General features: G+C 36.6%; 5 protein-coding genes and 1 non-coding gene across 7 annotated transcripts; 1 reads left to right on the forward strand and 5 right to left on the reverse strand.

Moving 5' to 3' along the window:
• The first annotated feature begins 11,601 nt into the window (after nt 1-11,601).
• Nucleotides 11,602-15,932, forward strand: LOC140965644 (very-long-chain aldehyde decarbonylase CER3-like). Its single transcript, XM_073425778.1, has 12 exons — nt 11,602-11,734; nt 11,864-11,990; nt 12,100-12,320; nt 12,425-12,657; nt 12,830-13,049; nt 13,348-13,475; nt 13,630-13,880; nt 14,059-14,166; nt 14,595-14,801; nt 14,911-15,021; nt 15,168-15,341; nt 15,473-15,932. The coding sequence occupies exons 2-12, from the start codon at nt 11,874-11,876 to the stop codon at nt 15,626-15,628; spliced, it is 1,926 nt and encodes a 641-aa protein (XP_073281879.1). The 5' UTR covers nt 11,602-11,734; nt 11,864-11,873; the 3' UTR covers nt 15,629-15,932.
• A 400-nt stretch (nt 15,933-16,332) lies between these two features.
• On the reverse strand, nt 16,333-17,995 carry LOC140965646 (ABC transporter I family member 17). The gene is made up of 4 exons (XM_073425780.1): nt 17,805-17,995; nt 17,148-17,471; nt 16,877-17,064; nt 16,333-16,797 (listed from the first exon to the last, which is right to left on the reverse strand). Exons 1-4 carry the CDS (start codon nt 17,818-17,820, stop codon nt 16,543-16,545), a joined length of 783 nt encoding a protein of 260 aa, XP_073281881.1. The 5' UTR covers nt 17,821-17,995; the 3' UTR covers nt 16,333-16,542.
• A 404-nt stretch (nt 17,996-18,399) lies between these two features.
• LOC140965645 (4-coumarate:CoA ligase 1-like) lies at nt 18,400-21,329 on the reverse strand. The gene is made up of 5 exons (XM_073425779.1): nt 20,270-21,329; nt 19,846-20,044; nt 19,242-19,455; nt 19,045-19,147; nt 18,400-18,675 (listed from the first exon to the last, which is right to left on the reverse strand). Exons 1-5 carry the CDS (start codon nt 21,263-21,265, stop codon nt 18,562-18,564), a joined length of 1,626 nt encoding a protein of 541 aa, XP_073281880.1. The 5' UTR covers nt 21,266-21,329; the 3' UTR covers nt 18,400-18,561.
• Nucleotides 21,330-23,074: 1,745 nt separating this feature from the next.
• On the reverse strand, nt 23,075-24,778 carry LOC140965666 (inositol polyphosphate multikinase beta-like). 2 transcript variants are annotated; one of them, XM_073425811.1, is made up of 2 exons: nt 24,713-24,778; nt 23,075-24,091 (listed from the first exon to the last, which is right to left on the reverse strand). In XM_073425811.1, exon 2 carries the CDS (start codon nt 24,070-24,072, stop codon nt 23,191-23,193), a length of 882 nt encoding a protein of 293 aa, XP_073281912.1. In that variant the 5' UTR covers nt 24,073-24,091; nt 24,713-24,778; the 3' UTR covers nt 23,075-23,190. The 2 variants fall into 2 exon arrangements, with proteins under 2 accessions (XP_073281912.1, XP_073281913.1); XM_073425812.1 differs by having other exon boundaries at nt 23,075-24,074; nt 24,713-24,774.
• A 588-nt stretch (nt 24,779-25,366) lies between these two features.
• On the reverse strand, nt 25,367-25,448 carry TRNAS-AGA (transfer RNA serine (anticodon AGA)). Its single transcript has one exon. It is a non-coding gene; the product is annotated as a tRNA-Ser (tRNA).
• Nucleotides 25,449-25,718: 270 nt separating this feature from the next.
• Nucleotides 25,719-27,283, reverse strand: LOC140965684 (uncharacterized). Its single transcript, XM_073425831.1, has 3 exons — nt 26,504-27,283; nt 26,249-26,410; nt 25,719-26,160 (listed from the first exon to the last, which is right to left on the reverse strand). The coding sequence occupies exons 1-3, from the start codon at nt 27,194-27,196 to the stop codon at nt 25,942-25,944; spliced, it is 1,074 nt and encodes a 357-aa protein (XP_073281932.1). The 5' UTR covers nt 27,197-27,283; the 3' UTR covers nt 25,719-25,941.
• Nucleotides 27,284-27,779: the final 496 nt, after the last annotated feature.

Here is a 27,779-nt window from a genome sequence, read left to right on the forward strand (position 1 = left end):
ATATATAATAAATAATGGGAGGAGTAATTTGTAGTCTGCTATAAATATTATTTCTTTTCGTACCAAAATAATTAATTTAAACATTTCACTCCAAGTTGTGATTATAAGTATTACACAATTATATATGGCTAAAATAGTTTTTTATCCATAATAGTTTATATTTCCAAAATGCAACTAGATCGATCTTTTAACTTTTAAATTTAGCAACACTGATTCCAAAAGACAGGCACAACTGGAAAATTGTAATTTTAATTTATATAACGAAGGGAATAACGTAATAGTTGAGGATTGAACATTAATTTCTGAAATTATCCCATGTTGGTACGGTACCGACCTGCATGCTTTAAATTATAATAAATAATGCGTGGTAGGCTTCCTTTTATTTTCTATTATAATTAAAATAGACAGTAATTAATCCGATGGGACTAACGAACCGTACCTGCACAACCTGGCTTAAGAAAAGGGGGGAATTGATACTCAGTCCCCAAACCAAAGTGAGTTTTGCCTCAACTCCCTGGAGAGAGAAAAGGTCTTTTAAAATACCAAAAATACCCTCATCTCCTATTTTAATTTTAATTGATCCTCGCGCTTTCAAAATGGTATCACCTTATGAGCATTTCTCTCCTTAAAGGAAAATTGGCGGAATGGTGCCATTTGGCAGCATTACAAAAGAATTACAAACGATTAAGGGGTATTAATAAAAGTACGCCTTTGTGTTGTAAAGAAAATGATCTTCCAACAATTATTGGAAGTAAACCACAAAAGTATAAAAGGAAAAGTTTTAGGACTCATCCTTATGCTAGAAGGGGAAGGAGTTCTTGGAAACCAAGAACAATATGGTCTAGACAAAAAGCCAGATCTTATAAATCTGGACAAAGAAGCGGACCATCAAGAAGTAGGATATCCTCCCAGGCATCGAGTACATCTCGGAGCACAGGAAGAACACCTACAAAGAAAACTTTCAGAAGGGCTCACATACGAGCTAATGAGAGTTTTAAAGACTGTAATTGCTGGACATGTGGAGCAAGAGGACATATCTCGACTAACTGTCCAGAAAATGAAAAAAGAGGTATTAAATGCTTCGATCCAACTCCGGATATTGAAGAAGCAGTTTATTACCAAGATCTTATTCAGGTATACCGATTTGAGGACATTGCCTCAGATGAGAGTATATATGAAGAAGAAGAGGTTTTAAGTCAGGGAGAATCCGATGGAACTGAATCGGAATCTGACTGAAAACGAGGTGTTTCGACACGAAACACATGAGGATTTGTCTGGGTTCTTTAGCCAGACAACAATATCGAATAACATGGTTCAAAGAATCATGAAAGAAAATCCTAGTCTACAGAGATACCAAGGATTCTCTGCAGGACAGGTAGAAAAGTTCTTAGGAAATCTTGGCCTAAGAAACAGAAAGCATCATCTAATCTATAAAGTCTCCAGAAGGGAAATGGCAATCCCAATGGAACTTACGGGAAATAGAATGGAGATGCAATTAATTCCTTCTGAAGAAATAAAGGAGGAATTACAAAAACTCAAGATCGAAGTAGCAAGGACTATGTCCTGGATTCATATTGGAGCAATCCAAATTATGATAAAAGCTACTTTCAAAGAAGGTATTGATTCACCCATTGATATTGCTATATGCGATAAAAGAATGGGGAACCTTCAAGATTCAGTACTGGGAACTATCTCAGGAAATCTCTGTGCAGGAAAGATTGTAGGAGTTATCTATCCACGGATAGCTTACAACCTGGCAGATCGAGATTTTAGCCGAGCCTTGACATTACATCAAAATTTCAAGGAGAAAAGGCTAATGAAGGAAGGTAATAGACCATATTCTATTACCTATCAAATCTCATATGCTTTATCTAATACACATCATTCAGAGTTGTTTATTAGAAATGAGTTTATTGAGATACCAGAAATATTTGGAAAAGTTGCTCAGGCAATTTATCCAGAACGAGTTGAGTTTCCGGTAATACAGGAAACAGATATCCAAATACAAGACAAACCGATTCTACAAAGGAATCAAAGTCTTAGATTGGAATCAAGAAGACTATCTTTTCAAGGAGATAGGATTACAAGCTACAGATGGGGAAAAACCCCTGTTCAAGAAATCCAACATGAGCTAAAAAGTTTTTCAACAATAGGAAAGCTTAGATGCCCAGAAGGGTGGAAGGAAGTCGAAATAGTATTTGATATTACGAAACAAAGGAATCAATTTCCTTGTAATACCATCTACTATTTAGAACAACCTATGATAGGAACTTACCAAGGAATGATCCAAGTTGGAGAATTGGAAGTTCATATCACAGGAAGTCCAGGAAAAGAATCAGATCAACTGATTCTTGGACTAGAGTTTCTTGAGGAACATAAACCTTGGAAACGTCTAGAGTATGGAATGGAGTTTATGGCAGAAGATAAGATGTGGAAAATCCAATGACCACAAGTCCATTCTCCATATACGTTCCAGTCGGAATGTTATATGAACAATATAAGGCAGAATATTTTGCTGCTTATATTGATTCAGGTGCTGGTATTTGTACAGCAAAACGAGGAGTTTTTCCAACAAGTTTGGAAGAAGAATTACCAAAGATTGCTGGAAGAGATTTTTCCAGAAGAATCTTAATCTTATGTAAAGGGATTAAGATGACTGAAATAATGATTGGCGGTGCTGGGCAAACACCTTGGTATAAGGTGAAGACACCACCAATTTATTTTCATGATACAGGAGCTGACATTTTACTAGGAAACAATTTCCTACAAATGTTCAAATCCTATACTCAAGAAAATGAGACAAGAAAATTAGTGTTTACAACTCCTTGTAACCACAAAATCATAGTCCAGAGACTAAGAGAGGCATTTTACAGAAAATTGCCAATCCAGTTTCGCAGCAAGCGTGGTGATTCAGGACAACTTCTGAACCCAAAAATGAAAGATTCTAGAAGGTTTGGAGAAACAATGCTCCAGTTAAGAGCAGATAAAGAACTCCAACCAGAAGAGATAGAATGCCTTAAGATAGCTCTACATAAAAATGAAGTAGAGTTTGAATCTAAGGTATCCCTGGAAGATGTCAAGAAGAGGATCAAGGAAAATTATAATGAAGATCCCTTGGCATGGTGGGACAGAAATCAACTCAAAGCTTGCCTTAAAATTAAGGAAGGCAAAGAGTATGAATTTGTCCGCTGCAAGCCTATCCCAATGAATATCATTGACCAAAGGGATATGCAGATTATAATCAAGGAACATTTGGACCTTGGATTAATCAAAGCAGGAATGTCACCATATAGTAGTCCAGGTTTTCTGGTAAGGAATCATGGTGAGATAAAACGAGGAAAACCCAGATTAGTTATTAATTATCAAGAAATTAATAAGATTCTGGAGTTTGATGGGTATTTTATACCTAGTAGAGAACATCTAATAAGTTGCATACGCAACGCCAAGATATTCTCTAAGTTCGACTGTAAGTCTGGATTTTACCAGATTAGGATGCAAGAAGAAAGTAAGAAATTCACAGCTTTCTCTACACCTCAGGGACATTATATTTGGGAAGTATTACCAATGGGATTGGCTAATTCACCCCAGATATTTCAAAGAAAAATGGATAATCTTTTTAAAGATTATTTTAAGTTTATGTTTGTTTATATTGATGATGTTTTAATAGCATCTAAAGATATGAATGAACATGTTAAGCATTTGGAGATTTTCTCCAATGTCTGTAAAAAAGAAGGACTGGTCTTATCTGAAAAGAAAGCAGTCATTGCAACAAGGAAGATTGAATTCCTCGGAATTGAAATCGATGAATCAGGAATTATTCTGCAAGAACACATAGTGGAAAAAGTGCAGAATTTTCCAGAAAGACTCAACGACAAGAAGCAACTTCAAAGTTTTTTAGGAGTTGTTAATTTTGCTGGGATGTTTATTAAAAACCTAGCAAAACACAGGAAAGTCTTTAGTCCATTATTGAAAAAAGATGCTAGATTTATATGGACAGATGAACACACAAAAGGACTATGCCAATTAAAGGAGATTTGTAAGAATCTTCCAAAAATGGCTATTCCTCAAGATGAGGATAATCTGGTATTGTATACCGATGCCAGTGATCATTGGTGGGCAGCAGTTCTTACTAAGCTCACACCAGAGGGAGAACAACCATGCAGATATTGTAGCGGTTTATTCTCAGATGCAGAAGCCATAAGATGGCATATCAACGAAAAGGAATTTTATGCAGTAAAAAGAGCTTTTGAAAAATGGCCATTATTTTTACTTGCAAAGAAATTCACTTTGAAAGTTGATAACACACAGGTGAAAGCGTTCTTAAGGAATAGAATTGAATCTAAACCTGAGAAGGCCAGATTATTAAGATGGCAGGCATTATGTCAAAATTATATTTTTGATATTATGATAATTAAATCTCATGAAAATATTCTTGCAGATTTTTTAACAAGAGATGGACAGCATTGACATTGATGCTATTATCAAGATGCAGAGGCATTTGAGGGAACACCTTGAAATGCTTCAAACCGAGTTCAACAAGTTGGCCGTAAACGCAGAAGTTGCGGGAAGGCTACAACAAGCCGATAAGAGAATTGTCTCTGATCGAATTACAGGATGTTTACAGGCATATACTCAGTTATGGTCTGTAATGCAAAGGCCTATCCTCCAAGGCATTGAGAAACCATTGGTTTCCCAAATGGAGAGTTTTCGAGTACAGGACTCTATACCTGTAGCGGGGGATTCAAATACCCCTTGCACAAGTGTTAAGTCGGGATCATCTATAGATGAGTCGGCTAAAACAAAAATTGAGACTCCAGATCCTTATCTCGAGTCCTCAAGTCAACCCTTCACCTCGGGGATTGAAGAGGGAGAGATCAACCTTAGGCCTCGTACTGACAAAGGCAAAACTAAGGTTGGTACTAATGAAAATGTAATTTCTCCATTTCAGGTTTACCAACAGAATTGGGAGAAATTAAACACAAGAATTGGCATCAACCCAGCTATGGTTCGAGTTGATATTGCAGGAAAATATCCTAGGGTATGGATGAAACAAAATTCATATCCAAAGGAGGTCAAAGCCTNCATCCTTATCTCGAGTCCTCAAGTCAACCCTTCACCTCGGGGATCGAAGAGGGAGAGATCAACCTTAGGCCTCGTACTGACAAAGGCAAAACTAAGGTTGGTACTAATGAAAATGCAATTTCTCCATTCCAGGTTTACCAACAGAATTGGGAGAAATTAAACACAAGAATTGGCATCAACCCAGCCATGGTTCGAGTTGATATTGCAGGAAAATATCCTAGGGTATGGATGAAACAAAATTCATATCCAAAGGAGGTCAAAGCCTGGTATGAATTTGGGGCTCTTGCCTCAGTTTATACTACTTCGCCCAGCTTCCCGGAGATATCAGCATTACCAAAATGGATTCAGGAAGCTGTTCATGAGACTTGGGCAAATAATGATCATTTGTCCAGAGGAGATGTTTTGGAGCTATACTTTTTCAGTGCAGCACCAGAACCAGCAGGAAAAGGCTCACACGAAGCCTTTCATTTTATCAAGCTAAGGAGGCCAGACATGAATTCTCAAAAATTTATAAAGGATCCTCCTACAAATGAAACCCCCTTAGTCTCTTCATTTAATGAAGATGATATGTCTACCAGGAGAGCATGGGGTATCTGGGTCTGTCTCACAGAGATGGACAAAGTCAAGTTTCCATTTAAGTTTTACCAAAATTCTTTAAATGGATCATTCCTGTTAAACACTATGACAGGAAAAACTACAAGCTTTGCAGAAGATCTATTCGAAAAGAAAAGAAATCTTCTATGGAACAGCAAGATGCCGGCAAGTAAAGAAACTCGCCGAAAGTTCTGTAATATGGCACACATAGGAAGATGGTCAGAAAACATCTGCCTTGAATGCCAGAATCAGAAAGAACCGGAATTCGGTAAAGGTTTCAAACCGAGATCTGATCGGAAACATTTTACCGAAGCAAGGACAAGTGGGGAAGGACCACATTCACATTTTCCTCGAGGATACAAAAAGCCGAAGATTCCTCGACAAAATTAAAGGGGAGATGTGACTAAACCCACTCACCAAAAAGAAAATCCACCATGTAAGTGGAAGGACAGGACCACCAATAATCGGTGGAAAAATGACAAAGAACATCGGATACCTTATCTTTAAAGATAAAGGAAATCCAATCAAAACAAGAAACTGGACCCAAAAATTTACAATATAAATACGGGTAATTTGGAACCAGTAATACACACCAGAAAAATCAAAACTCAAAGATGTATCGAGTATATCTTAAAGTTTTGAAAAGAAGGATAAACTACAAGCGGAGTGAAGCTGCTGCTCTCAGATCAATAATTAAGATGTACAAAGAAAAGGGTGATGAGATAACAGCAGATCTATTCCAGACTCATCTCTATTGGTATCTCGGAGAATTAAAAGAAGATGAGAAGTTGATTGCTAGATTAATAATCTAGAAAAAGACAAAGTGGAAGGACCATTCAACCACTACATGGTCCCAAGGCAAGCTGTAAAGGCTTATCAAGATTTGAAGTCCGAGTTTCAAATCCGAAGAAGCCTTCTATAAATAAGGCAGAAAGAAGGAAGTGAAGATCATCGAACATTTTCCTCATTTCTTTCAATCATAAATTGTAATATTTCTAGTTTATGTGTTTTTCAAGTTCGGCTACTATAAGTAGCTAAACAAGTTTCTCCTCCTCTACAGGAGGTTTCAATGTAATAATAAATGTTTGTGTTTGAATAAAGAGATCTTTGCTCTTAGCCCCTCTCATGAATTATTTTCAAAATTTTATCTTTTACTGTACACCCTAAGGTAGGAAACGAATTAGGGTTGTGCTAAGTACTGCTGAAGGAATCTGCGTCTGTAACCATCGGTTGCGATCGTGTGGTTGGACTGTGAGGAGCAGTTCGTAAAATACGGTGGATATAACCCGGTGGCACTCCGGTCAAAAAGGTATAAGATTTAATTTATTTTACGGAAGCATGATGGGCCATTAATATAGAAAAATCAATTTTAAAATATAAGGTTGAGGGGTATTTTGGGTAATTGAGAATAGATAGGGAGTGGAAAGAAAGTTTGAAGAAAAGGGGTACTGAATAGAAAATCTCCCTAAGAAAAGTGATACGCGAAAGATTTCTCCATATTTGTCGAGCTTTGGATCGGACGACTATTTACAGCAGCAACCCAACACCAATTAGGGTTTGTCTAGTTTTGGATCGGAGGACTAATTAGGGTGTTGTTGATCGATTCAGCGAGATAATGAATAATACAAAGATGATAAATCAATATATATTATGATAAGATAATAATATAATATAGTACTTTTTTATATATAATTTGAGCCAAATTCATTTATTTAGATTAATATAAAATATACCAACGCGAATGTCCAAGAATTTCCAATTATGTCCGTTTATGAAAGTACATGTCGATACGACGCATTCTCTTCGATATGATCTGAAAATTGTGATCGCATCCATATGCTTCCGATCCTTGCCAGTCAATTTGAATTCCATATGCAGTAGAGACTTTTTTATGTGATGTACGTGGTTACAATATTTATTATTACTATATATATGAAAAACTGTATAAACAAATGTATATTTCTACGAGGTGAATTTTCACATTTTTCATCAGTTTTAGCTAACTTGTTATATTTATAATAATAAGTAATAATTTTGACATAAAAATAATATTTTTTCATGAATCACCTAAATAGAAGATACGTCCCATAAAATTGACTAATAAGATTTATGTTTAATTTATTATACCAAAATGATTAAAAAAAAAAAAGTATAATAATTAGGAGTCATTTTCTTTGAAAATCTGATTAGTTGGAGGATCTAGAAAACACACGTTAGGGATGAGTTGTTGTCGAGGCTAGTACTCGTTACTGTCACTTAATTAGTCACACTTGATTTAAATTTATATATAAAACTCATTCCAACTTCATTTTAAATAATCGAAGAGGTATTTTATTAAAATTAATGATGAAAACAATGGTCCACCAAAATGCATATATTTCAACACAGTTTTCCAGTCTTTTTCTCAACTAACTCGTACACATAAAAAATCATTTTAAATTTATTTATCCAAGGATGTCAAAATACGACACGACCCGTCAACCCGACACGGCCAAACACGAAAAAAATCAGGTTCGGGTTGGGGTTTTTCGGGTTCGGGTTGGGTTCGGGTTAGTGCCATGTTAGGCGGGTTTCGTGTTGGGTCGGGTTGGGTCGCGGGTTGACCCGCGAACTTTTTTTTTTTGAAAATATTACCTATATTTTTATATATTGTATGTTTGAACAAAATTTATTGTATATTTATATGATAAATTTTCATAATTTAATATTTATTTTGCATATTTTTATTTTTTTAACAATTTTTTATTTGATTTAGTAAATATACTTTTAATTTTCTACGATTAAACTTTCAAATTTAAATCGAAAATTTTGTTATTATGTGTTAAATTAAAATATTATTATTATTTTTTATTTTTTTGAATTTTTTTTTAAAATTTTTTTAAAAAAATTTTAAAAAAAATAAATAAAATTCGAGTTACGCGGGTTAGACTGGTTGAGTCGGGTTATACAGGTTCGTGTTCGTGTTGGGGGTTTTCGGGTTGCTTCGGATTCGGGTTGGGTTCGGGTTGAAAAAAAAATTCGCAGGTTGACCCGAAACCCGACCCAACCCACCCGATTGACACCCCTAATTTATCCATTATATTATATATAAAAAAATCATAATTAAATCAAATATTTGATTTTTTATATTTTCTAAAAAATAATAACTAAGAAAACCTATATATTTGATACTACGTTGGTTAATTAAAAATAGAATATCTAATCCGTTTTTGCATTACTATTAATCCAACTAGCTGCATAAAATATGTAGTCTAGTAGATGAAGCTATGCTACTTATTAAGCCGCGAAGACTATTCCAAATAATGCTTAGATGTATTAAATACTGAATTTTGCCACACAAAAAAATAAATAAATACATAAACAATTGATTTTTACTACTTAATTAACAATTAATTAAGATGTCTTACTAATCCTATATATGAAGATAGAGTGACCTGTTGTAAAGTGAGTGATACCCCATAAAGGTCCCGGTCTTGGATGACCCGAGAAATTAAATAGATAACTTTAATCAGAGTCAATATGTAAAGAATCTTCCTCCTAAGACGGGCATGGAGGTGCCCGAGATATTATCTCACCGGACTCTCATGCAAGCTCTCGGGAACTTTTACTCGGGCTTCCTCGAGAAGCGCACCGCACTTGAGTATATCGATATAGGCAATCTTGTCTGTCAGAACAACATGGACTTGGCGTGTCAGAGAAGTCATCAGAAATAGGGTCTGGACAGCCGCCTTACCAAATTCAATTAGCAGGTGGGCACTGAAAATAAGGTAATGATGAGATTTCCTCCTATAAATATCAGGTATCAATCTCATCTACGAGATCTAGAATTTTCCATTCTAAAACACTCACGTATACTCACACATATACCAGCCCTTTACCTTTCTTCTTCACTTGCTGACTTAAGCATCAGAGTGGATACGTCGGAGGGGTCTTCTTCGGCGCCCATTCACGAATTTCTTTCCATGTTTGCAAGTCACGGTGAAAAGCCATCTCCTTGCTCATTTTCCTAAAACACAACATTTACATTATTATCTGTGGATTGCCCCGACTCTACTCATCCGATTCACCCGGGAGATATCAGTGAGAAATAAAAATATATCAAGAATTTTAAATAAGTTATCATTGTGCAGAAATTAAACAGTCCACTTTCTGTACTGAAAATTTAATATCGAATTGTAAATAGTATAAGCAAATTAATGATTACTCATTAAATTTTAGGATTACAGTAGCAAAAGGACGGCTGAGATTGTACATTTTCATCCCAAATAAATATTATTTCCTGGATTTTAAAATTGTAATTTCTTTTATTTAAGATATATATATATATACATAATTTGAAAACCACAAGAAATTTTTTAAAAAAATCAAATTTAATAGTTCGTTGATCAATATATCTTAACCTTCGAAATTATCAACAGAACTTACCGAAGTAGCGGTGGAATGGTACAAAATAGGTCTCACAAAAGCTAATAAATAAGCATAAGTCTATTATAAAACGGTTTATCATGTCAAACTTGTTCATATTTATAATAAAAATCAAAATTTTTGACATAAAAAATATTTTTTTTATCAGTGATTCAAATAGAATAATTTTTTTCGGTAAATACATTAGAGGTAAAAAAGTCGTGCCAAAACTTAAATATTTGTGCACACTTATAAATGAGCTAACGAAAACTAAGTAAGTGCCCAAAATTTATGAAGTGTTAGGTAGCAAATTAGTTCAAAAGATGATATAAATCCGCACTGCCGACCCATAAATTTTTCACCACACAAAATCAATGAAATCTTTCGTGAACAAGATGAAAAATAGAATACCCTTCAAATTACAAAAAAAGAAAATTTCTTCATTTTCTTCAATATAACCTTAACGTACTTGTATTGATTCAACACAAGATTATATAAATTCATGGGAGGAATGTATTTGTCACCTTATATTTTTTAAAAGTGTAGCAATAGACATATAATAATTAATGTTTCTAAAAGTGTATTGCAAGAAATACCCTTGGTTGGAAAACATCACGTTTTTTTCACAAAACTTTTATAAGAAAGCGAGTTTTGGGTCTATCCAAATGTATATAAAGAAGTGTTAGATTTATGGACACAAATTGAATTTTATAAAAATAGACCAATTGTATTAACAAAATTCATTCGCTAAAAAGCTATTATAGTGAAACCATCATATTTCAATATCAAAAAAAAAAATCATCTATAAGTTTACAACACAAAAACTTGTGTGAGACGGTCTCACGGGTTGTATTTTGTGAGACATATCTATTATTTGAGTAATCCATGAAAAAAAATTACTTTTTATGCTAAGAGTATTACTTTTTGTTGTGAATATCGATAGAGTTTGACCCGTCTTATAAATAAAGATTCATGCGTCTCACAAGAGACCTACTCAAGTTACAAATATATTTAATTATTATATACATGCACACAACGACGTAAAGGTCGAGACTAATAAAAAAAATTGGAGTTTCTTAAACATGTGAAGAGGAATTGTTCTAAAAACTAGACTAGGTGTTAATGGTTCTACCATTCAACAAGAAAAGGTCCATGGAATAGGTAGCTAGCAAGGTACCCCTCCATACATAATTCGTGGGCCTTGCTGTCTGAATGGAGACTGAATATTAGCCAAAATTTAGGGAGCCGATAATTGAGTTCATTGTCAACATCTCAACCGTAAACTACGATCTGCCATCCACCACCAAAACACCATAAAAATTGTCTCTCCAAGTATCCATCCATCTCTGTCATGTACATCGTTCCCATATTCAATTCCTTTGCTGTGTGATGTTACACAGTCGGGTCGACCCATATTCGACGTCATTGTTTTTTCCCCTTTTACAGCGAGTTTGGGACTAGTTAGAGCTAGACTTCACGCATGCATAAACTCTTTTTTTAGAAAGTGTGAATGCGAGCTAAAATTCGTCTGAGCTGCCCCCCCTCTCTAGATGACACCTATGTACCCGAAACATGATGGCTAACTTTTGCAAATCACATTCAAGCATTTGAATGTGGTTGTTGTATTCAGTAAACTGAGGAAAATATTAACAGTGTATTTTTTGGTTCTTCTCTCTCTATATGTATATATAGCTTGGTTTATTTCTTCTTTCTGACAGTTGAAGGGTCACTCAGAGGTCATAAACAGTTTTTTTTATATATGTATATGTATATGTACATGTAGAAAACAAGGAATGGTTGAGAAAGAAAAAGAGGGAAAGATGTCATCAGAAAACGAAAGAGTTTGCGGACCAAGTAAAAGGGATGCTCCATTTTTTTCTTGGCCATGGGAGAATTTGAATAATTTCAAGGCAAGTACTTCAAAGCCCAATTTTTCGTTGACTGAAAAAATGTTAAATTTGGTGTGTAATATTTCAAGGTATAAAGTCTGATTGTTTGTCAATTTTGTTCTCTGAACAGTATTTGTTGTATGGACCTTTAATAGCAAAAGTCCTGTATTCTATCTACAAAGATGAAATCAAGAAAGGTGCTTGGTGCTTGCATATTCTTATCTTGTTTGAACACAGAGCACTTGTTCATCAGCTATGGAGCACTTACAGTAGCATGCTTTTCCTTAATCGGACGCGGCAAATCGACCAACGAGGCGTGGATTTTAAACAAATCGATGCGGAGTGGCATTGGTTTGACTTCGTTTTCTTTAAGATTTCTATTTTCGGGGGGGCTTTTTTAATACAATTTTTGTGCTTGTCGAAGACTTCAAGTTTCTTGATAATTTGTGTGACAGGGATAATTTTCTGATTCTTCAAGCTATTCTGGCTTCATTGGTGTACTTGAGTTTCCCTTCCCTGGCCAGTCTTCCCGTTTGGAACACAAGGGGTATACTATGTTGCATGATTCTCCACATTGGAATATCGGAACCATTGTTTTATTGGATGCACAGATTATTACATTCCCCCATTTTGTTTCAACGGTACCATTGGCTGCATCATAGCTCTAAAATTAATCATCCTTTCACAGGTACAAAGTAACAACGGCCCTCTTCACTAATACTAAGATCCAACCACATAGGATTATTGTGTTATTTTACTATTCGTATTTCACCCTTATTAGATTAGATTTTGCATTTGCCGCAAAAGAAAAATGTAAAACTTTTTATGGTTTCATATGTATTTCGTTCTTGGTGATGCAGCGGGGCATACGACATTCTTGGAGCAGCTACTACTATGTATAGTTGTAGGGATTCCGACTTTGGGAACTGCCTTTCTTGGTTATGGATCGATAACTATGATGTACGGTTATCTTTTGCTGTTCGATTTTCTTCGATGTTTGGGGCATTGCAATGTTGAAGTCTTTCCCCATGGCCTTTTCGAGACCATCCCTATTCTAAAGTACCTGATCTACACACCAACGTAAGTTCTTATTCTATGTTTTGATTGAGAAAAGAGAAATAACTAAATTATATGGAGTGTCTAAATTGTCTCCCTCTAAAAATTTCAAATATCAATTTAATGGGGCTTTACAAGTATCTAGTATCGAAGCAAGTATGTGTGTGTGTTCTTCAACACAATTATTCTCACGCAGTTTTAATTGGCATTAGTTCAGTTATTTTGTTCACATGTGTGTGAATCATTGTTATCCATGGGCTAGTTTTGAAGTTGTGCCTCTGTTTGGTTTTCTTGATAAAGTATCAGCTCATTGACTCTGCAGATACCACAGCCTTCATCACAAGGAGATGGGGTCTAATTTTTGCCTCTTTATGCCTCTTTATGATAAGTTATGGAATACAATGCACGCAAATTATTGGGCTTTTCATCAAGAAATATGTTCCAGGACAAGTGAGTTTCGTCTAAATTATAGAGTTGTTCCATGACAATTTTTTATAAATTTTCTCGGAATATAGTTAGTAGTTATAAATTTAATAACTTTTGCATACATTAATCCACGCTGTGGTCTTTAACCGCTGTTTATGCTTGTGACGCCATGGCACAGCTAGCAGGGTACCGGATTTTGTGTTTCTAGCACACGTTGTAGATGTGATCTCAGCAATGCACGCACCCTTTGTTTTCCGATCATTTAGCTCGATACCTTTCAGTAACAAGCTCTTCTTGTTTCCGATGTGGCCTTATACATTTTTGGTGATGCTTGTCATGTGGGCCAAGTCAAAGACTTTCTTGGCTAGCTTCTACCATCTCAGAGGGAAACTGCACCAAACTTGGGCAGTGCCAAGATTCGGTTTTCAGGTATCTTTTTATGGGTCAAATCTTCTTCTAAATTTGGTACTCTGTATTGTACTTCATCTAGTCCACTTATTGGATGATACAGAGCAAATGATATAATACAATATGTAGCCGAGAGATTTGTAATGAACCTTGTATTCGCCTCAATCAATCATGAAGTTTTCGGTGATAAATTTTGCAGTATTTCCTACCTTTTGCTACAAAAGGCATCAATAACCAAATTGAAGATGCTATCCTCACGGCTGATAAGCTTGGTGTTAAAGTCATCAGCCTTGCTGCATTAAACAAGGTAACATTTGTTTGCTTTTACTTTTCATATAAGAGGCAGATTATTATTGGGCAAATGTAGCAGCTATGGCGCACTTTGCCTTACCCGAAGCCAGCGACTGCCGATACCAGGAAATATAACTACCAGTAACTTTGCAACAAAAATCTTTATATAGCTTAATAGCCCAAGCACTTAATTTTGAATGTTATGGGGTTCCTTACAGAAAGTTGTCTCATGCCCCTGAGTATTCTCACCTTACCCACATGTGTGGGTTCCAGATACATGTACCTTTCATTCAAAGGTCGTTCGACCTTTTCCCGAGAGTATGGCATGGGTTATTTCAGCACCGTCTCACTCGGTGCTCGAAGATTTGCTCTGCACACATACAAGGCAATCATTACTACCGAATATTGTGGTTGTTCTCCTAATTAAATGAATGAAAATTTCAGAATGAAGGTCTGAATGGAGGTGGAACACTATTTACTTCAAAGCATCCCGATCTTAAAGTCAGAGTGGTTCATGGAAACACCTTGACGGCTGCAGTGATCCTACATGAGATTCCTCGAGACGTTGATGAGGTTTTCTTAACAGGGGCGACCTCTAAACTTGGCAGGGCCATCACCCTTTATCTTGCTCAACGCAAGGTTAAAGTTCTGGTATGCAAAACATTACAAAATTTTCGTACCATCTTATTCTAAGCTGTAATATGATCAAATATCATATGAAGCTCATGAAAGAATTCATGAAAACATCCGATTTATGTAGATGCTAACATTGTCGATTGAGAGATTCACAAAGATTCAGAAAGAATTACCTGCGGACTGCCAAAAATACTTAGTACAGGTTACCAAGTATCAAGCAGCTAAGAACTGTAAGGTAAACATTTTTAGTCGTTTATGCATGCATTCTGCTTCAAGCTATGGTACATAACAACGAACCATCTGAAATGTATCGCTAAATCCATCAAGCTATACGTACACAACCAAGCCAAATGCAAATCTTGAATCATGCATTTTGTGCAGACATGGATCATCGGTAAATGGGCAACGCCACGTGAACAGTATTGGGCTCCATCAGGAACACATTTCCACCAGTTTGTAGTTCCACCCGTTATTCCATTCAGGAGAGACTGCACATACGGGATGCTTGCAGCAATGAGACTCCCCGACGAAGTCGAGGGACTGGGATCGTGTGAGGTATTTAACTACGCTCTGCGTATTTAGTTAAAAAAATATTAAATTTAGATTGGAAACAGGGGGTCTTTTGCGTAGGATTCGACATAAAAATCGAGCCTTGTTTCTAACTTTATGCATTATATTTATTGTAGTATACATTGGGACGAGGCATAGTTCATGCTTGCCATGCGGGTGGGCTGGTTCACTTTCTTGAAGGGTGGCAACACCATGAAGTTGGAGCTATCAATGTTGATCAGATTGATATCGCGTGGAAGGCTGCACTCAAGCATGGACTCAAGCCGGTGTAGTCTCCATGTACACTACAAATGATTTGTATGAGATGGCAAATTTTAATTAATTCAAAAACTACCTCGCTTTCTTTTCTTTATTTTTATTTTCATTATTTGACTATGACTTTTGTAGTTTTCCAAAAAAATTATATGGGGAGATCTTATTAATTATATAATTGCGATGTTCGGATTTAAGCAAATTTGATAACAATGTGGAACGATAAGGGGCCATGTTTGGTTTTGTATTCTGCTAATCATGTAATATTTATGTTAAAGAATGTCATATATTTATTTTGCTATTTCAAGGATATAATTTTCACTATACATATTTGGTTTTGGAGAATGAGAATGTGCTAAATTATTGAATTTTTTTAATAGTCCTTTTGATGTTTTAAACATTTAAAATGTTGTATTATATTTTGAACTTTAAATACAATACACGAATAGTATATTCAAGAGAGTGGTGAAAAGTTAAATCAAAGTTTTATGTTAACTCATACGGTTGAAAAAGTAGTCTTTAGGCAAACAAATGAAAACGAGGATGTGAAGTTTGGATCACTGGTATTGAGTTCTTTCGGGAAAGGCTGTAAATAATTTTTTCCTTTTTTTCTCCGATTCTTCAGTTTTCATTTGGATAGGTTATAATCGTTAATTAGATAGGCACAGGATTAAATATTGTTACTTTATTACAAAATCTTTGTAATCTCATTTTGTGCAGTAGATTCTTTAATTTGGTTGCCAGTCCTCAGCAACTTACACCAAATGATGTTCAATGAACTAACAACAGTGGCTCAATGCTTTCTATCCGATGCACTTAATGTAGACATGCAAACACAACACATAACAGCCAACCATAAAACTTACCCCAACGCAAGAAGTAGATATGCAATCATTAAATCGAAACAGAAGTGAGAATTTTGAGATAGCTAGAGTTATGGGCTAAGCTGGAGGAACTTCTGTCCCATCGGATGCTTAGTCTCGGAGAGACGATTTGGCTCTAGAATCTCTACTATCTTGCCATCTACAAGAAGCCCGACCAAGTCCGCAATCCTTTGTATCTGTTTGATGCTGTGAGAGACCATGATAATCGTCATTCCTCGATCTTCCTTCAGCTTCACCAGAACATCTTCTATGTTTTGAGTTGATATTGGATCCAACGCACTCGTTGGCTCATCCAGCAGCAAAACCTTCACACAACGCGGATACGAAACTTAAACCACACAATGACTTCAAAAAATGATAAGAAATTTGTTTTAGGCATGCAACCTCTGGTTCGTTGGCCAAGGTTCGGGCGAGAGACACCCTTTGAGCTTGACCCACAGATAACTCTGCACCAGTCTTGTGGAAGAAAGATGAATCCAGGTCTGCAAGAGCCATTAATTTGTACACCTCCTCCTCACTCAACCTCTTCCCTTTTAAACTCGGCCCGTAGCGTATGTTATCCGCAACTGTACCTGCAAACCGATATGCCCTTGCTTGTACGAGATCCCTATCCTCGAAAAAATAAGCAAGGAAATCCCAAAAGATGGTATTTTACCTTCAAACAAAGCTGGAAGCTGGAACAACATACCGACTTTCCGACGAAGGTCGAGGACATCTAGCTCACAGATATCTGCACCATCAAGAAACACGGAGCCAGAAGGGGGCTCCCATAACCGATTAAGGGCCCGCAAGAAGGTTGACTTTCCGCTGCCACTCGGCCCGATTACGCCGAATATCACTCCTTTGGGAATGTCCACATTGACTTTGCTTAGTATGTGTTGATCGTTATTCGACAATTTCGTGAGATCTCTAACCTCAAACTTTGAATCGATCGCACGACCCTTTTCAGGTTTCACCGATAGTAGGTATTCTTGTGCTCCTTCGAAGATCATAAATGGCAAAGCCCAATCAAGATCAGTTCAAATTTCATATTTCTGATAACATCAACATGCATATTCTTAAATAAATCTGAAAATCATCGCAAAACGGAAGATCCATACACCATTCATATACAGATACAAGAAATGAAACTGTTCCATCAAATGTAAGCAAAAATACATTAAGTTCATTTAAACATAGTACTCATGAAAAATCACGCATAAAATTTCATGTACCGGAAATTACGTAATGATAAATCTTGCAACAACAGGCCAAGAAACATATATATATCGAAAGGCAAACCGAAAATCTTCGAGGTTAGAATTGGTCTAACCTTCAAAATCCGCCATTGTTAAAAGTCTCACATGGACATAGGATGAGCAAAAAGAACTAAATCAGCTGGCATGTGCTGTGGCGGGTAGCCATTCATTTCATCCAAGTTTAAATCTTCCCCAGGTATAATATAGATGGAGAAATAAGAACCGGCCCGTATATGAGTTTCAGCTTATCGAAAAGGCCATTCTTTCCATTTGACCTCGAATAACATATATATATGATATACGTAAATTATAAGTGTCTTATCATATTATATTACAAGTAATAATCATTGGACAGTTCATTTAATGACATTTTTGTGGTTCCAGTCAACTTCTTTATTCCTTTCTTCTTTTTATCAAGTGCAGATAAATCTTTTCTGTTTCCAGTCAACATCTTTTTTACTGTCAAGCTCTTAAGTAATTTTTTCCTTTTTTTCTCGAAATAATATGTACAAGTTTTTTGTCGAGTCATGCTTAATCTTTATTGGTCAAAATACTGTGCTTCTCCGTACCTTAAGATCCTTTTATGCCATTCTTTACTTAGCAAATTATTATTAAGAAAAATGACCTACAACGGCATGGAACTGCACATGAACCGATGCAACAAATAAATTCAAGAAAGTCATATCGATTCCAGAATTTAAACCCCTTACACATAAATTTACAAGCATGTAATAATTTCCCAAATGGGTACTTTCAAAACTATATGTGTATCACAATTACGCAGATGGAGTAATTAAAGTAATTCTTCTGAAACTGTATGTTTTATATGTTTTAAACTTCAGCTGCTAATCTTGCTCTGAGATCCTTTCTCAATATTTTGCCTGATGGAGACTTGGGAACCGCATCGATGAAAAATACGCGATTTATTCTCTTGTAGAATATCACCTAAACCAAACAATATATATTATAGCAATTATATATATATGTTCGTATATAACTTATACTGATCATATAATTGAATTTTATGAGAAAGAATTATTAAAAAAAATCGAAATTCAGAAAGAAAAAAAAATAGTTTCCCCTTTATTCCAATATTTTTTTTTTTTTTTAAAATTCGTTTTAAGCCCAGGATAGAATAGATCAAATAAAATCAACAAAGCTAAAAGTGGGCCTATAATAAAGATACATTTTGCTGAATAATTTTTTATAAAAAAAAATTTACTTTGCTCTTGGAATTAATTCACCTTATGTCATGTGATTTTATTTTAGACTACATTCTCTTAGAAATGTAATGAACATGTGAAGTCCTATTACCTGTTTAGAAATAAAGTGTTTAATCTCGTCCTCGGAAATGGCCGATCCATTTGATCTCACAACAAAGGCGACCGGAACTTCTCCCGCGGCCTCATCTTTCATGCTGCAAATTCAAATAAACCCCAAATTTGCTTATCAACTCTACTTTTTCATAAATATAATGCACGTAATATATATATAATATATTAATGACTTACGGGACGACGGCCGCGTCGGAAATGCAAGGATGGTTGAGGAGTATCGCTTCGAGTTCGGCTGGTGCCACTTGAAATCCTTTGTACTTAATTATTTCTTTCAATCGATCGACGATAAACAATTCATCGTCCGCATCGATGAACCCGATGTCGCCTGTGTGTAGCCATCCCTCTTTATCTATTGTCTTCTCGGTAGATTCCGGATCATTCAAATACCCTGAATTAATTACAATACCAAATTTGATCAATCACATCTTATCGCATCTAAATTTTTAGATTGAACGATACCCCACATAAAAATAATATTAAAACAATTAATGGGATTGGGTAAAAATATATATCACCAACCCATAGGTTAGTGTTGATTCAACACTTTTTAAAAGAAAGTTTGTGGGGGCAGCTGAAGTATGTCATTTATATTGGTGGTGGTGGTCGTTGGAGGTTGCACAAAGGCAAATGAGACCTTTTTTCCGGATCTTGCTATGATTTGCGGGTTGGTTTTTTTTTTTTTATACTATAGTTGTATCGTCACAAAGTAACAGTAAGCATATTATATAAAATAGAATGAATTAAGAATATTTTTAAAATGTAGAGGACCGGACCGGACCTTTCATGATTTGATCGCCTCTGATGCAGATTTCACCAGGCTGGTTGCGTGCTAGAGAAAGTCCGGTCTCCGTGTCGACTATTTTCATTTCAGCATTTCTAACCACTGTGCCGCATGCGCCGGATTTTATCTCGAACGCTTCTTTTGCAAATGCTAAGCACATCGCCAGCACCGGCCCAGCTTCCGTCATTCCATAACCCTGCACCATCATTTTCATTTGTTTTTTGGAGATTTATCTATAAAATCTCGCCAATAAATTTTTAAAAAATGAACTTTTATACATTTTCGGCGCTGACTCTGACAGTTATGATTAAAACTCAGGTTTTTATGAACGGAGTTGCAGTCCAATTTTTTTAGAAAATCAAATATGTTAAATAATTAATGGTTATTGCTGACAAGTAAACCAAGGAACCAACGTACGTACCTGCCCAAGTTTCGCGCTCGCAAACTTGATCCTCACAGCATCCTCCAACTCCCTCCCCAGCGGCGCCGCACCGGACATCACCGTCCGAACCGACGAAAGATCGTATCTATCCACCACGGGACTCTTAGCAATCGCCAAAACAATCGGCGGCACGAAGGGTCCAATCGTCACTTTGTACTTCTGCATCAGCTCCAAAAAGGGGACGATGTCAAACTTCTTCATGATCAAAATGGCGGCCCCAACCCGCAACCCGCAGAGCAAAACGGAGTTCAAAGAGTAAATGTGAAACAAAGGCATCACACAAAGCATAACATCCTCGCTGTGTATGTACAAATTCGGGTTCTCCCCGTCAACTTGCTGGGCCACGCTTGTCACCAGACCTTTATGTGTCAGCATCACGCCCTTCGGGAGCCCGGTCGTTCCGGAGGAGTACGGCAGAGCCACCACGTCGTCTGGGTGTATCTTCACTGCCGGCATGTCCCTTTCATCGGCGGAAGTGAGCTCCGAGAAGTGGTGACACCCCTCTGCTAGCGGCGAGTCAATGCACATCACCTTGATCCCAAAATCCAGCGCGTAGTCTCGGACTTTATCCACGTAACACGCTTGTGTAATAATAAGCTTGGCGTGCGAGGCCTTGACTTGCTTTAAAACCTCGGCAGGAGTGAAAAATGGATTCGCCATCGTGGATACAGCCCCAATATACGAAGCACCTAAAAACGCGAACACAAAATGGGGTGAATTTGGGAGCAAGAGCATGATCGTATCGCCTTGATGGATCCCGAGCTTGCTGAGGCCACTCCCGACTTTTCGGGACGTAAGCTCGACTTCCTCGTAGGTGTAAACCTCGTCTGTCGAGCCATCAATAAGACACGGTCGGGTACTAAATTTGGAAATGTTTTCGAAACAGTAGGAGTGCAACGGGAGATGTTTTGGGATGTAGATATCCGGGAGCTTCGATCGGAAAATTATCTCCTCTTGCTTCGTAATGGTCTCCATATATCTCGAAATGAAGGAATTCTTGGGTGTCAACTATTTTCTTTGAGTTGAACCTAAGTAGGAAACGCCGTGAGTTAAGGGTATAAATATTAATTTGCATTGAGCAAAGGTTGGTAAAAATCGGGGAGTTGGTTGGAATTTTCGGTTGTTGAAGGGTAGATTAGGGAAATTCGGTTTTGTTGGGATTTGAGTATAGAATCTGTAAAGAATAGTTGGTGAGAAGAAGTGGAGGTGCGTTTGAGGTAGATAATATATTTTTAGTATCGGAATTATCTCTTTTGGGGGCAAAATGTGATAAGGTGGGTTTATTTTTTTTAACCCACCTTATCCTTCGTTTGGTACGCGTGATTATTTAACCAATTCAATCCCTCCTATGAATGATAAGATTATATTAGGTAGGTTAAAATAATACATCCTCACCCCTTAGGATTATTTATCCCACTCTTAATCCATCCTATTTTTTCAATTTTACCCTTCTCCTAAATTCAAACATACCACCACTTTCTTCCACCGACCGTCCATGGGCAACCGTCGGCCACCACCGCTGGCCGCCGCCGACCACCGCCGGTCACCTCCGGCCGCTGCCGACCACCGCCGACCATCTCCGTCGACCACCACCGCCGCAGATTCCGGTCGACCACCTCCGGCCGACCCCGCCGTCGCCGACCACCGCAGCCGTTTCCGGCCGCCGCCGCCGGAATGGAAGAATTAAAAAAAGAAGAAAGGACAATTTTGTCATTTCAACAAAAAATTCAAAATTATCCCACACTTAAAAATCATACCAAACATAATACAATTTTACATTATATATTATATTTCTATCACAATCATTTCTTTTATCATTTACATATTAATCATTATTTATTTTATCATTTAAACCAAACGTAGCCTTTTATAGACCTGTAATATATTATCTGTGTGTCTGATTGCAAAAATGAGGTACATATTAAAATTTTTATAAAACATGGTCGAGGTTGAATATTTGTTTGACCTTTGGTGTGGACTTTTTCCGACGTGTGATCGATCGATATACCTACCAAGAAAAGCTACGGGAGCGGTTGTTGACGGCGACGTCTTAATTCACCTACTGCAACGACGTCGTATAGCACATAGCTCGTGGATGGTGGAAATTAAAAAAAAAAAAAAAAAAACCATCTCGGTACAGACGATGATGATATGAGGACGTTGCTCGTTTTCGGCACTTTATCGTACATATTTAATTAAAGTAGCAATATTTTCATATCGTTATTTAAATTTATTATTTTTTGGCGAATAAATTAATGTGACATATCATTTAATTATTTAGTGTTGTTCATTATCAAAAAAAAAAAGAAAAAGAAAAGGAAGTATTTTAAAAATACCGAAAGACTAGCCATTCTGAGTTATTCCAATATATAATAATAATAATACTATTTAAACTGAACACTTTTAAACTACATTTTGTGTATTAATTAAAGTCCTTATGACGATTTATATAAAATTTTAATAGCACACGTCATATTTATTTTTCTATGCACTAATTTGTTCTTTAAAATGAATTTTATAGGGTTAATAAATTTCTTCCGACGTTTTGTCCTTTTCTTGAACCTAACACACACCTTTGTCATTAATGAGACCAACGAAAAAACAAAAATAACACGTTTTTCATTTGTGAGTTTTTTGACCCGATATATATTTCCCGCAAACTTTTATATTATTAAAAAATCAAAAGATTTCTAAATTTATTATTTAATTTTCTTTCACTTATTTGTATAAATCATTTGTTTTCATTATTAACTTGGAATTCAAAACGGAGTCTCACAAGTTAGGCGTAGTCTTCGCAAAATTGTCCCACAAATTTTACTTATATAAAAATTACATATTGGTATCATTTTATTGAAACAACTGTTATCGTTCGATGCTCTATCGTTTCACAGCATGGCCTGTTAATTTAACTCGCACCCATTTTCAGTTGGGACGATTGAAGTACAGTCTTCGGGAGTAGTAAGAATCTCAGAGATGATCTTTATCAAAGAGCAAACTCCCCCCAAGAAGTTGTGATCAATAACACCCTCTCCGTCGAAAACATGCGCAAAATCAATAATCTTGATTTCTGCTCGTGGATTCTTCCCATCTCTCGCAAGCTCGTTTTCAAACATCATCAGAATCGAACTAGAATAAAAATGATACATGGTTTGATCCTCAAACCATGTCTTCAACTCCAGCAACTGCGATAGGATACCCGAGGAACCACCATAGATAATCGACGCGAAAGAGCAATCCGGTATTGAATCCCAAGAGTCTGAAGAAACAAACTTTTTTAGAAGCAAGTTAACTTTCCCTGCTGAAAGAGACTGGACAGACTTCCTATCCGGTTTCCACGCCCCAGATTGTCCATTACCGTAAATTTGCAAACCCGATAGCCGGAATCCAAGCGAAAGGCTTGAAGTTTCTCTATCTTTCTCCAAACACTTTTGGATATAATCCTCTGGTGCCTGTGGAACCCATGTTCTTGAACCAATCTTAATGTCCATTACTGATGGATTTTTCCGACCGAAGTTCAGGTCTTGTAAAACAAGATGAGGTTTCAATCCAGATCCATCGGATGCCTCAACTAGCTGAGTGCCATGGAAGTTGGGGAAGAATTTGCGGATATGGTCGGGAATCTTCGTGTTCGAAGAGAATGAAGCATAGAAAGTAACTTCATTCGATCCACGTCCATCGACTTGGAGAGGCTTGTAGAAAAGGCCTGAATCATCAATAAGGGGCCCTAGCTTCCCATCACCAGCATGGTGTCCTGCAACCTGGTCCTTCGGGATTTTGAGCATGGCTGCTCTACTCGACGATCTAACACGAAATATGACCTTTTCAACTTTGTCGATAAATCCATATATGATAATATATAGAGGAAATCATTGTTTCGATCTTAGATTCTTACCCATAAACAAGCATCCTCGCGTCAAATTAACAGACTACAATGAAGTTTTGCATACAATTTTCTTGAACCTTTTCAAATCGTCAGCTATATTGCTTTAAACTATTTACAATCAAATAATGGCTTTCCATATTCATCACGAAAAATTACAAAAAAACAATAGCTTCAAAATTCAAGACACTACACGAGACACCACTAATCTATTTTCTGCTCTAAAAAATGACAAAGTGGTCGGCAGTTCGAATTTCATTATGTTTCAATCAAAAACGAGGGACAAAACAACTCACGGAGCACTACAATTCCCATTTCTTAAAATATTCGAATGGTCTAAACAAAGAAAATGTCTTTTATCATTACTCATGTTCAAACAAAAGCAAAATCCCCCATTAATCCGTAATGAGGATAAAAATCAAAATTTCAGAAGCATTTAGAGCAGATATCTTACATGCGAAAAAAGACCCACGAAATATTAAACTCGATGACAAAATACAACACAATCACACAATTCATTCATTGTTTGCAACAAGTATTACCTTCTTGTTTCTGCAAAGTCCGAGTCGCTTACAACGAAAGATCCTTCCTTTCGTCTTTAATTCGATGCAATTTGCTCAGTGAAGCAGAAAGGTCAACTTGGTGGATATATTATATTCAAACGAATTTCGTAGGGGTCCATGACGAAGTGGTGAATTGGGCCCGTTGTACGGCCCACCAATATTCTCGGCCGGTTCATACTTGACACGCCACTTTAACACGATTTAAAAATTATGATACAAAACGCGATTTAACAATTTTCAAACTTCGTTAAAAAAAAATTATTTGAAACTCGGATACGAAATTTGAGAATTTTAGCCTTTAAAAAGTGTAACGATGTGCTTGTCCTTAATATCAACAATAGTTGTCTACGACCGCACATCACTCATTTTTTACTTTTCCTTTGTGAATTATATAAAAAACAATGGAAGATGTAAAAAAATCAAAAATAAAATAGGGATTTAAATTATAATTTAGTTCCACGTTACTTTTTTTTTTAAAGAAAAAGTTTAAACATCTGAAATCTTATACATTTCTATGTTATCATTAATTAATTGGTCATTATTAAAGGCGTGTTTTACGAAATACTTTGCCACCTCACTGTAAATGTTTATAGGAAAAAAGAAATGTAGAGTAAAAACTGAAAAGTAGAAAAACGTGGACGGCAGGATTCGAACCTGCGCGGGCAGAGCCCACATGATTTCTAGTCATGCCCGATAACCACTCCGGCACGTCCACCACTTTAAAAACGAAACTTATTTATTAAAATATATACCTTTTATGTTTACGAGTTAAAAAGTATTCCTAATTAGAATTTGGCAATCTTATAAACTTAGAGATTATCAGGTCGAGGGGCTTGTAAACAGGTTTAACATATCATAATCATAGTTCTTGACTGTTTTTAATTTACTTCCGTTGAATTTATATATGTGGCTTTAATTTGTTTAAGATGAAATATGGGCTTAGTTTATACTTTATTATAGGAAGAAATATTAGTCATATGTAGTATATGAAACATAATTTAATAATAAATCTCCTAATGAATTATAGCAATGACAAGATTATTCGACACAATTCAAGCAACAAAATGTACTAATTAATATATAATCCATACGCATATACCTTATTATGATCGATACTGTAATACAAAGTACGTACATCATATAATTATTAATTATATATATGAACCAATAAAACATAAAATCATACGAGTTAATTAAGGTACAAGTGATCATGAATCAGCAAGCAAGATGTTAAAGAGTCCCATGACTCCTGCATGTCTTCTTGCACTGTTGTATTTAGATACGAGAGTCAGAGTTTCCCCATCACTAATTTTGACAGAGCCTCGTTTCGGGTAACAGGTCGACATTCCCACAACGTAGCCAGCTTCGTCTCCAGCTTTATGTCCTGTCCCGTATTTTGTAGTGGACTTACATATATCTCTTCCTCCCTGGATCCATTTATTATTGCTAAATTAATTAACAACCTTAACTAGCTAGTAAATTATCATTGAAATTTGAAACTACCGTAATACGTACCTGTCCATAGAGGGCAATACTCTCGCCTCCTACATGCAGGTGCCCAACTCCATACACTAGATTGCCGCCTCTTGGTAAAATAAAACTCACGGATTTCGTGTCAGTGCAACAATTCTTATCCAAAAGACTAGTGTTGGAGCAAGATTTCACTTGATACTCAACCTATTCGATATATAATACATACAGACGACATTCATTAGAATCATTACGACAATTCATGTTCAGCGAGAACTTTCTTTTTAGTTGCTTGATTACCTGACAATCATGCTGATAAACGATCCCTTGTGAACTGTTGGCTTTTGTCACAATATCTGTTACATCAAGAACAAAGACTCTGACCGGCACGATGGACGTATCCCAATCCAAATACCTCACCGTATATTTCAAATAATAGGTTCTATTCCCACCCTGGTGCCCTCCCTTCAACCGGCACCTACTCCCATCAAGGCAACAGCTCAAGCCGCCGTAGTAATCCGGAGGCAAGGGTAGACCGTTTTCGTCCCTCGTCATGTTGTACAGTTCGCATGTACACTCGAGACATCCTACTTTATCCACCACCCCTCGAGTGTCGATAGCGTGCACATTGAGCAACCATTTCTCTTCGTACCCCGCGGGAGCATCCGACGGGTTGCCGGACACAATCCCGTAAGGATCCGGGACGTGGCTCAGGGTCTTTCGTGTCTCAGACCCGGATCCAAAGTACTGAATTAGAAAATTACCGCTGCACACTCCGCTGATGTTTCCGAAAATCGGTGGCAGGCTGGCGTTAAGGGTGGGTTGGTAGTATTTGATAAGAATCCAATGATGCAGATAAAGTTGGTAGAGAGGGACGGACTTGCCATCTTGGTCGACTAGTTCGGCGTCAAAGCTCTTGATGGCGACGTGGCCTTGGGGGAAATCGATGGCCAGGTAGTTTTTGTTGGAGACCATGCCTGGTTCCAACTCCATTTTTGGTGAGAGGTACACTTTGGTTTTGACTGCATTTTTGGTTTTGGCTTGTGAGTTATGTGCCGAAGCTAGGAGAAGAACAAAAAGAAGAAGAAGAAGGATGGGCATGTTAGGTGAGTTATTATTTAATGGGGTGGGACCCACATTAAATTAAATAATAATAATAACGTATCCCACATCGGATTGTTTTAAAAACCGAAAGAAAGAATTAGTTATAAATAAAGCTCAATTCCTTCAGTTATTGTATCCCAAAATCAAAAGCTTTTTAGCTTTGATAAATAGAGAGTGCATAGAAAAAAAAGAGTGTATTTTTTTCTTGAGTGTGGGAATTCTCTTGTGTGAGTTAGAGAAATTATTTTCTCGGTATACTCGGGTTGGGAGTGTGAGAAATATTGAGTGTATTGGTGTATACACTTGTTGTAATATTTCTTCCGGTTATAAAAGTTGCAGTGCTCCGTGGACGTAGCCTATATTGGGTGAACCACGTAAATCTTTGTGTTCTTGTTGGTTATTTTATTCCGCAAGTTTTTGGGTACTATTATCATCGTGGTCGGCATCGTTTCGGGGGTGTAATTACCCAACA

Source organism: Primulina huaijiensis, unplaced genomic scaffold (assembly GCF_012295235.1).
Source record: "Primulina huaijiensis isolate GDHJ02 unplaced genomic scaffold, ASM1229523v2 scaffold11459, whole genome shotgun sequence".
NCBI lineage: Eukaryota > Viridiplantae > Streptophyta > Magnoliopsida > Lamiales > Gesneriaceae > Primulina > Primulina huaijiensis.

Coding starts and splice junctions, on each gene's coding strand:
- LOC140965645 (XM_073425779.1), bottom strand. CDS start 21,265: ATGGAGACCATTACGAAGCAAGAGGAGATAATTTTCCGATCGAAGCTC. Junction 19,456..19,845: donor AGGCGATCAAATCATGAAAG/GTCCGGTCCGGT, acceptor TAATTAATTCAG/GGTATTTGAATGATCCGGAA. Junction 19,148..19,241: donor TCCGACGCGGCCGTCGTCCC/GTAAGTCATTAA, acceptor TTGAATTTGCAG/CATGAAAGATGAGGCCGCGG.
- LOC140965644 (XM_073425778.1), top strand. CDS start 11,874: ATGGTTGAGAAAGAAAAAGAGGGAAAGATGTCATCAGAAAACGAAAGA. Junction 13,476..13,629: donor AGAAATATGTTCCAGGACAA/GTGAGTTTCGTC, acceptor GCCATGGCACAG/CTAGCAGGGTACCGGATTTT. Junction 13,881..14,058: donor TGCCAAGATTCGGTTTTCAG/GTATCTTTTTAT, acceptor TAAATTTTGCAG/TATTTCCTACCTTTTGCTAC.
- LOC140965666 (XM_073425811.1), bottom strand. CDS start 24,072: ATGCTCAAAATCCCGAAGGACCAGGTTGCAGGACACCATGCTGGTGAT.
- LOC140965646 (XM_073425780.1), bottom strand. Junction 17,065..17,147: donor GCTTCCAGCTTTGTTTGAAG/GTAAAATACCAT, acceptor ATCGGTTTGCAG/GTACAGTTGCGGATAACATA. Junction 16,798..16,876: donor CCTTGGCCAACGAACCAGAG/GTTGCATGCCTA, acceptor CGTTGTGTGAAG/GTTTTGCTGCTGGATGAGCC.
- LOC140965684 (XM_073425831.1), bottom strand. CDS start 27,196: ATGGAGTTGGAACCAGGCATGGTCTCCAACAAAAACTACCTGGCCATC. Junction 26,411..26,503: donor TTTATCAGCATGATTGTCAG/GTAATCAAGCAA, acceptor TATATCGAATAG/GTTGAGTATCAAGTGAAATC. Junction 26,161..26,248: donor GTATTGCCCTCTATGGACAG/GTACGTATTACG, acceptor AAATGGATCCAG/GGAGGAAGAGATATATGTAA.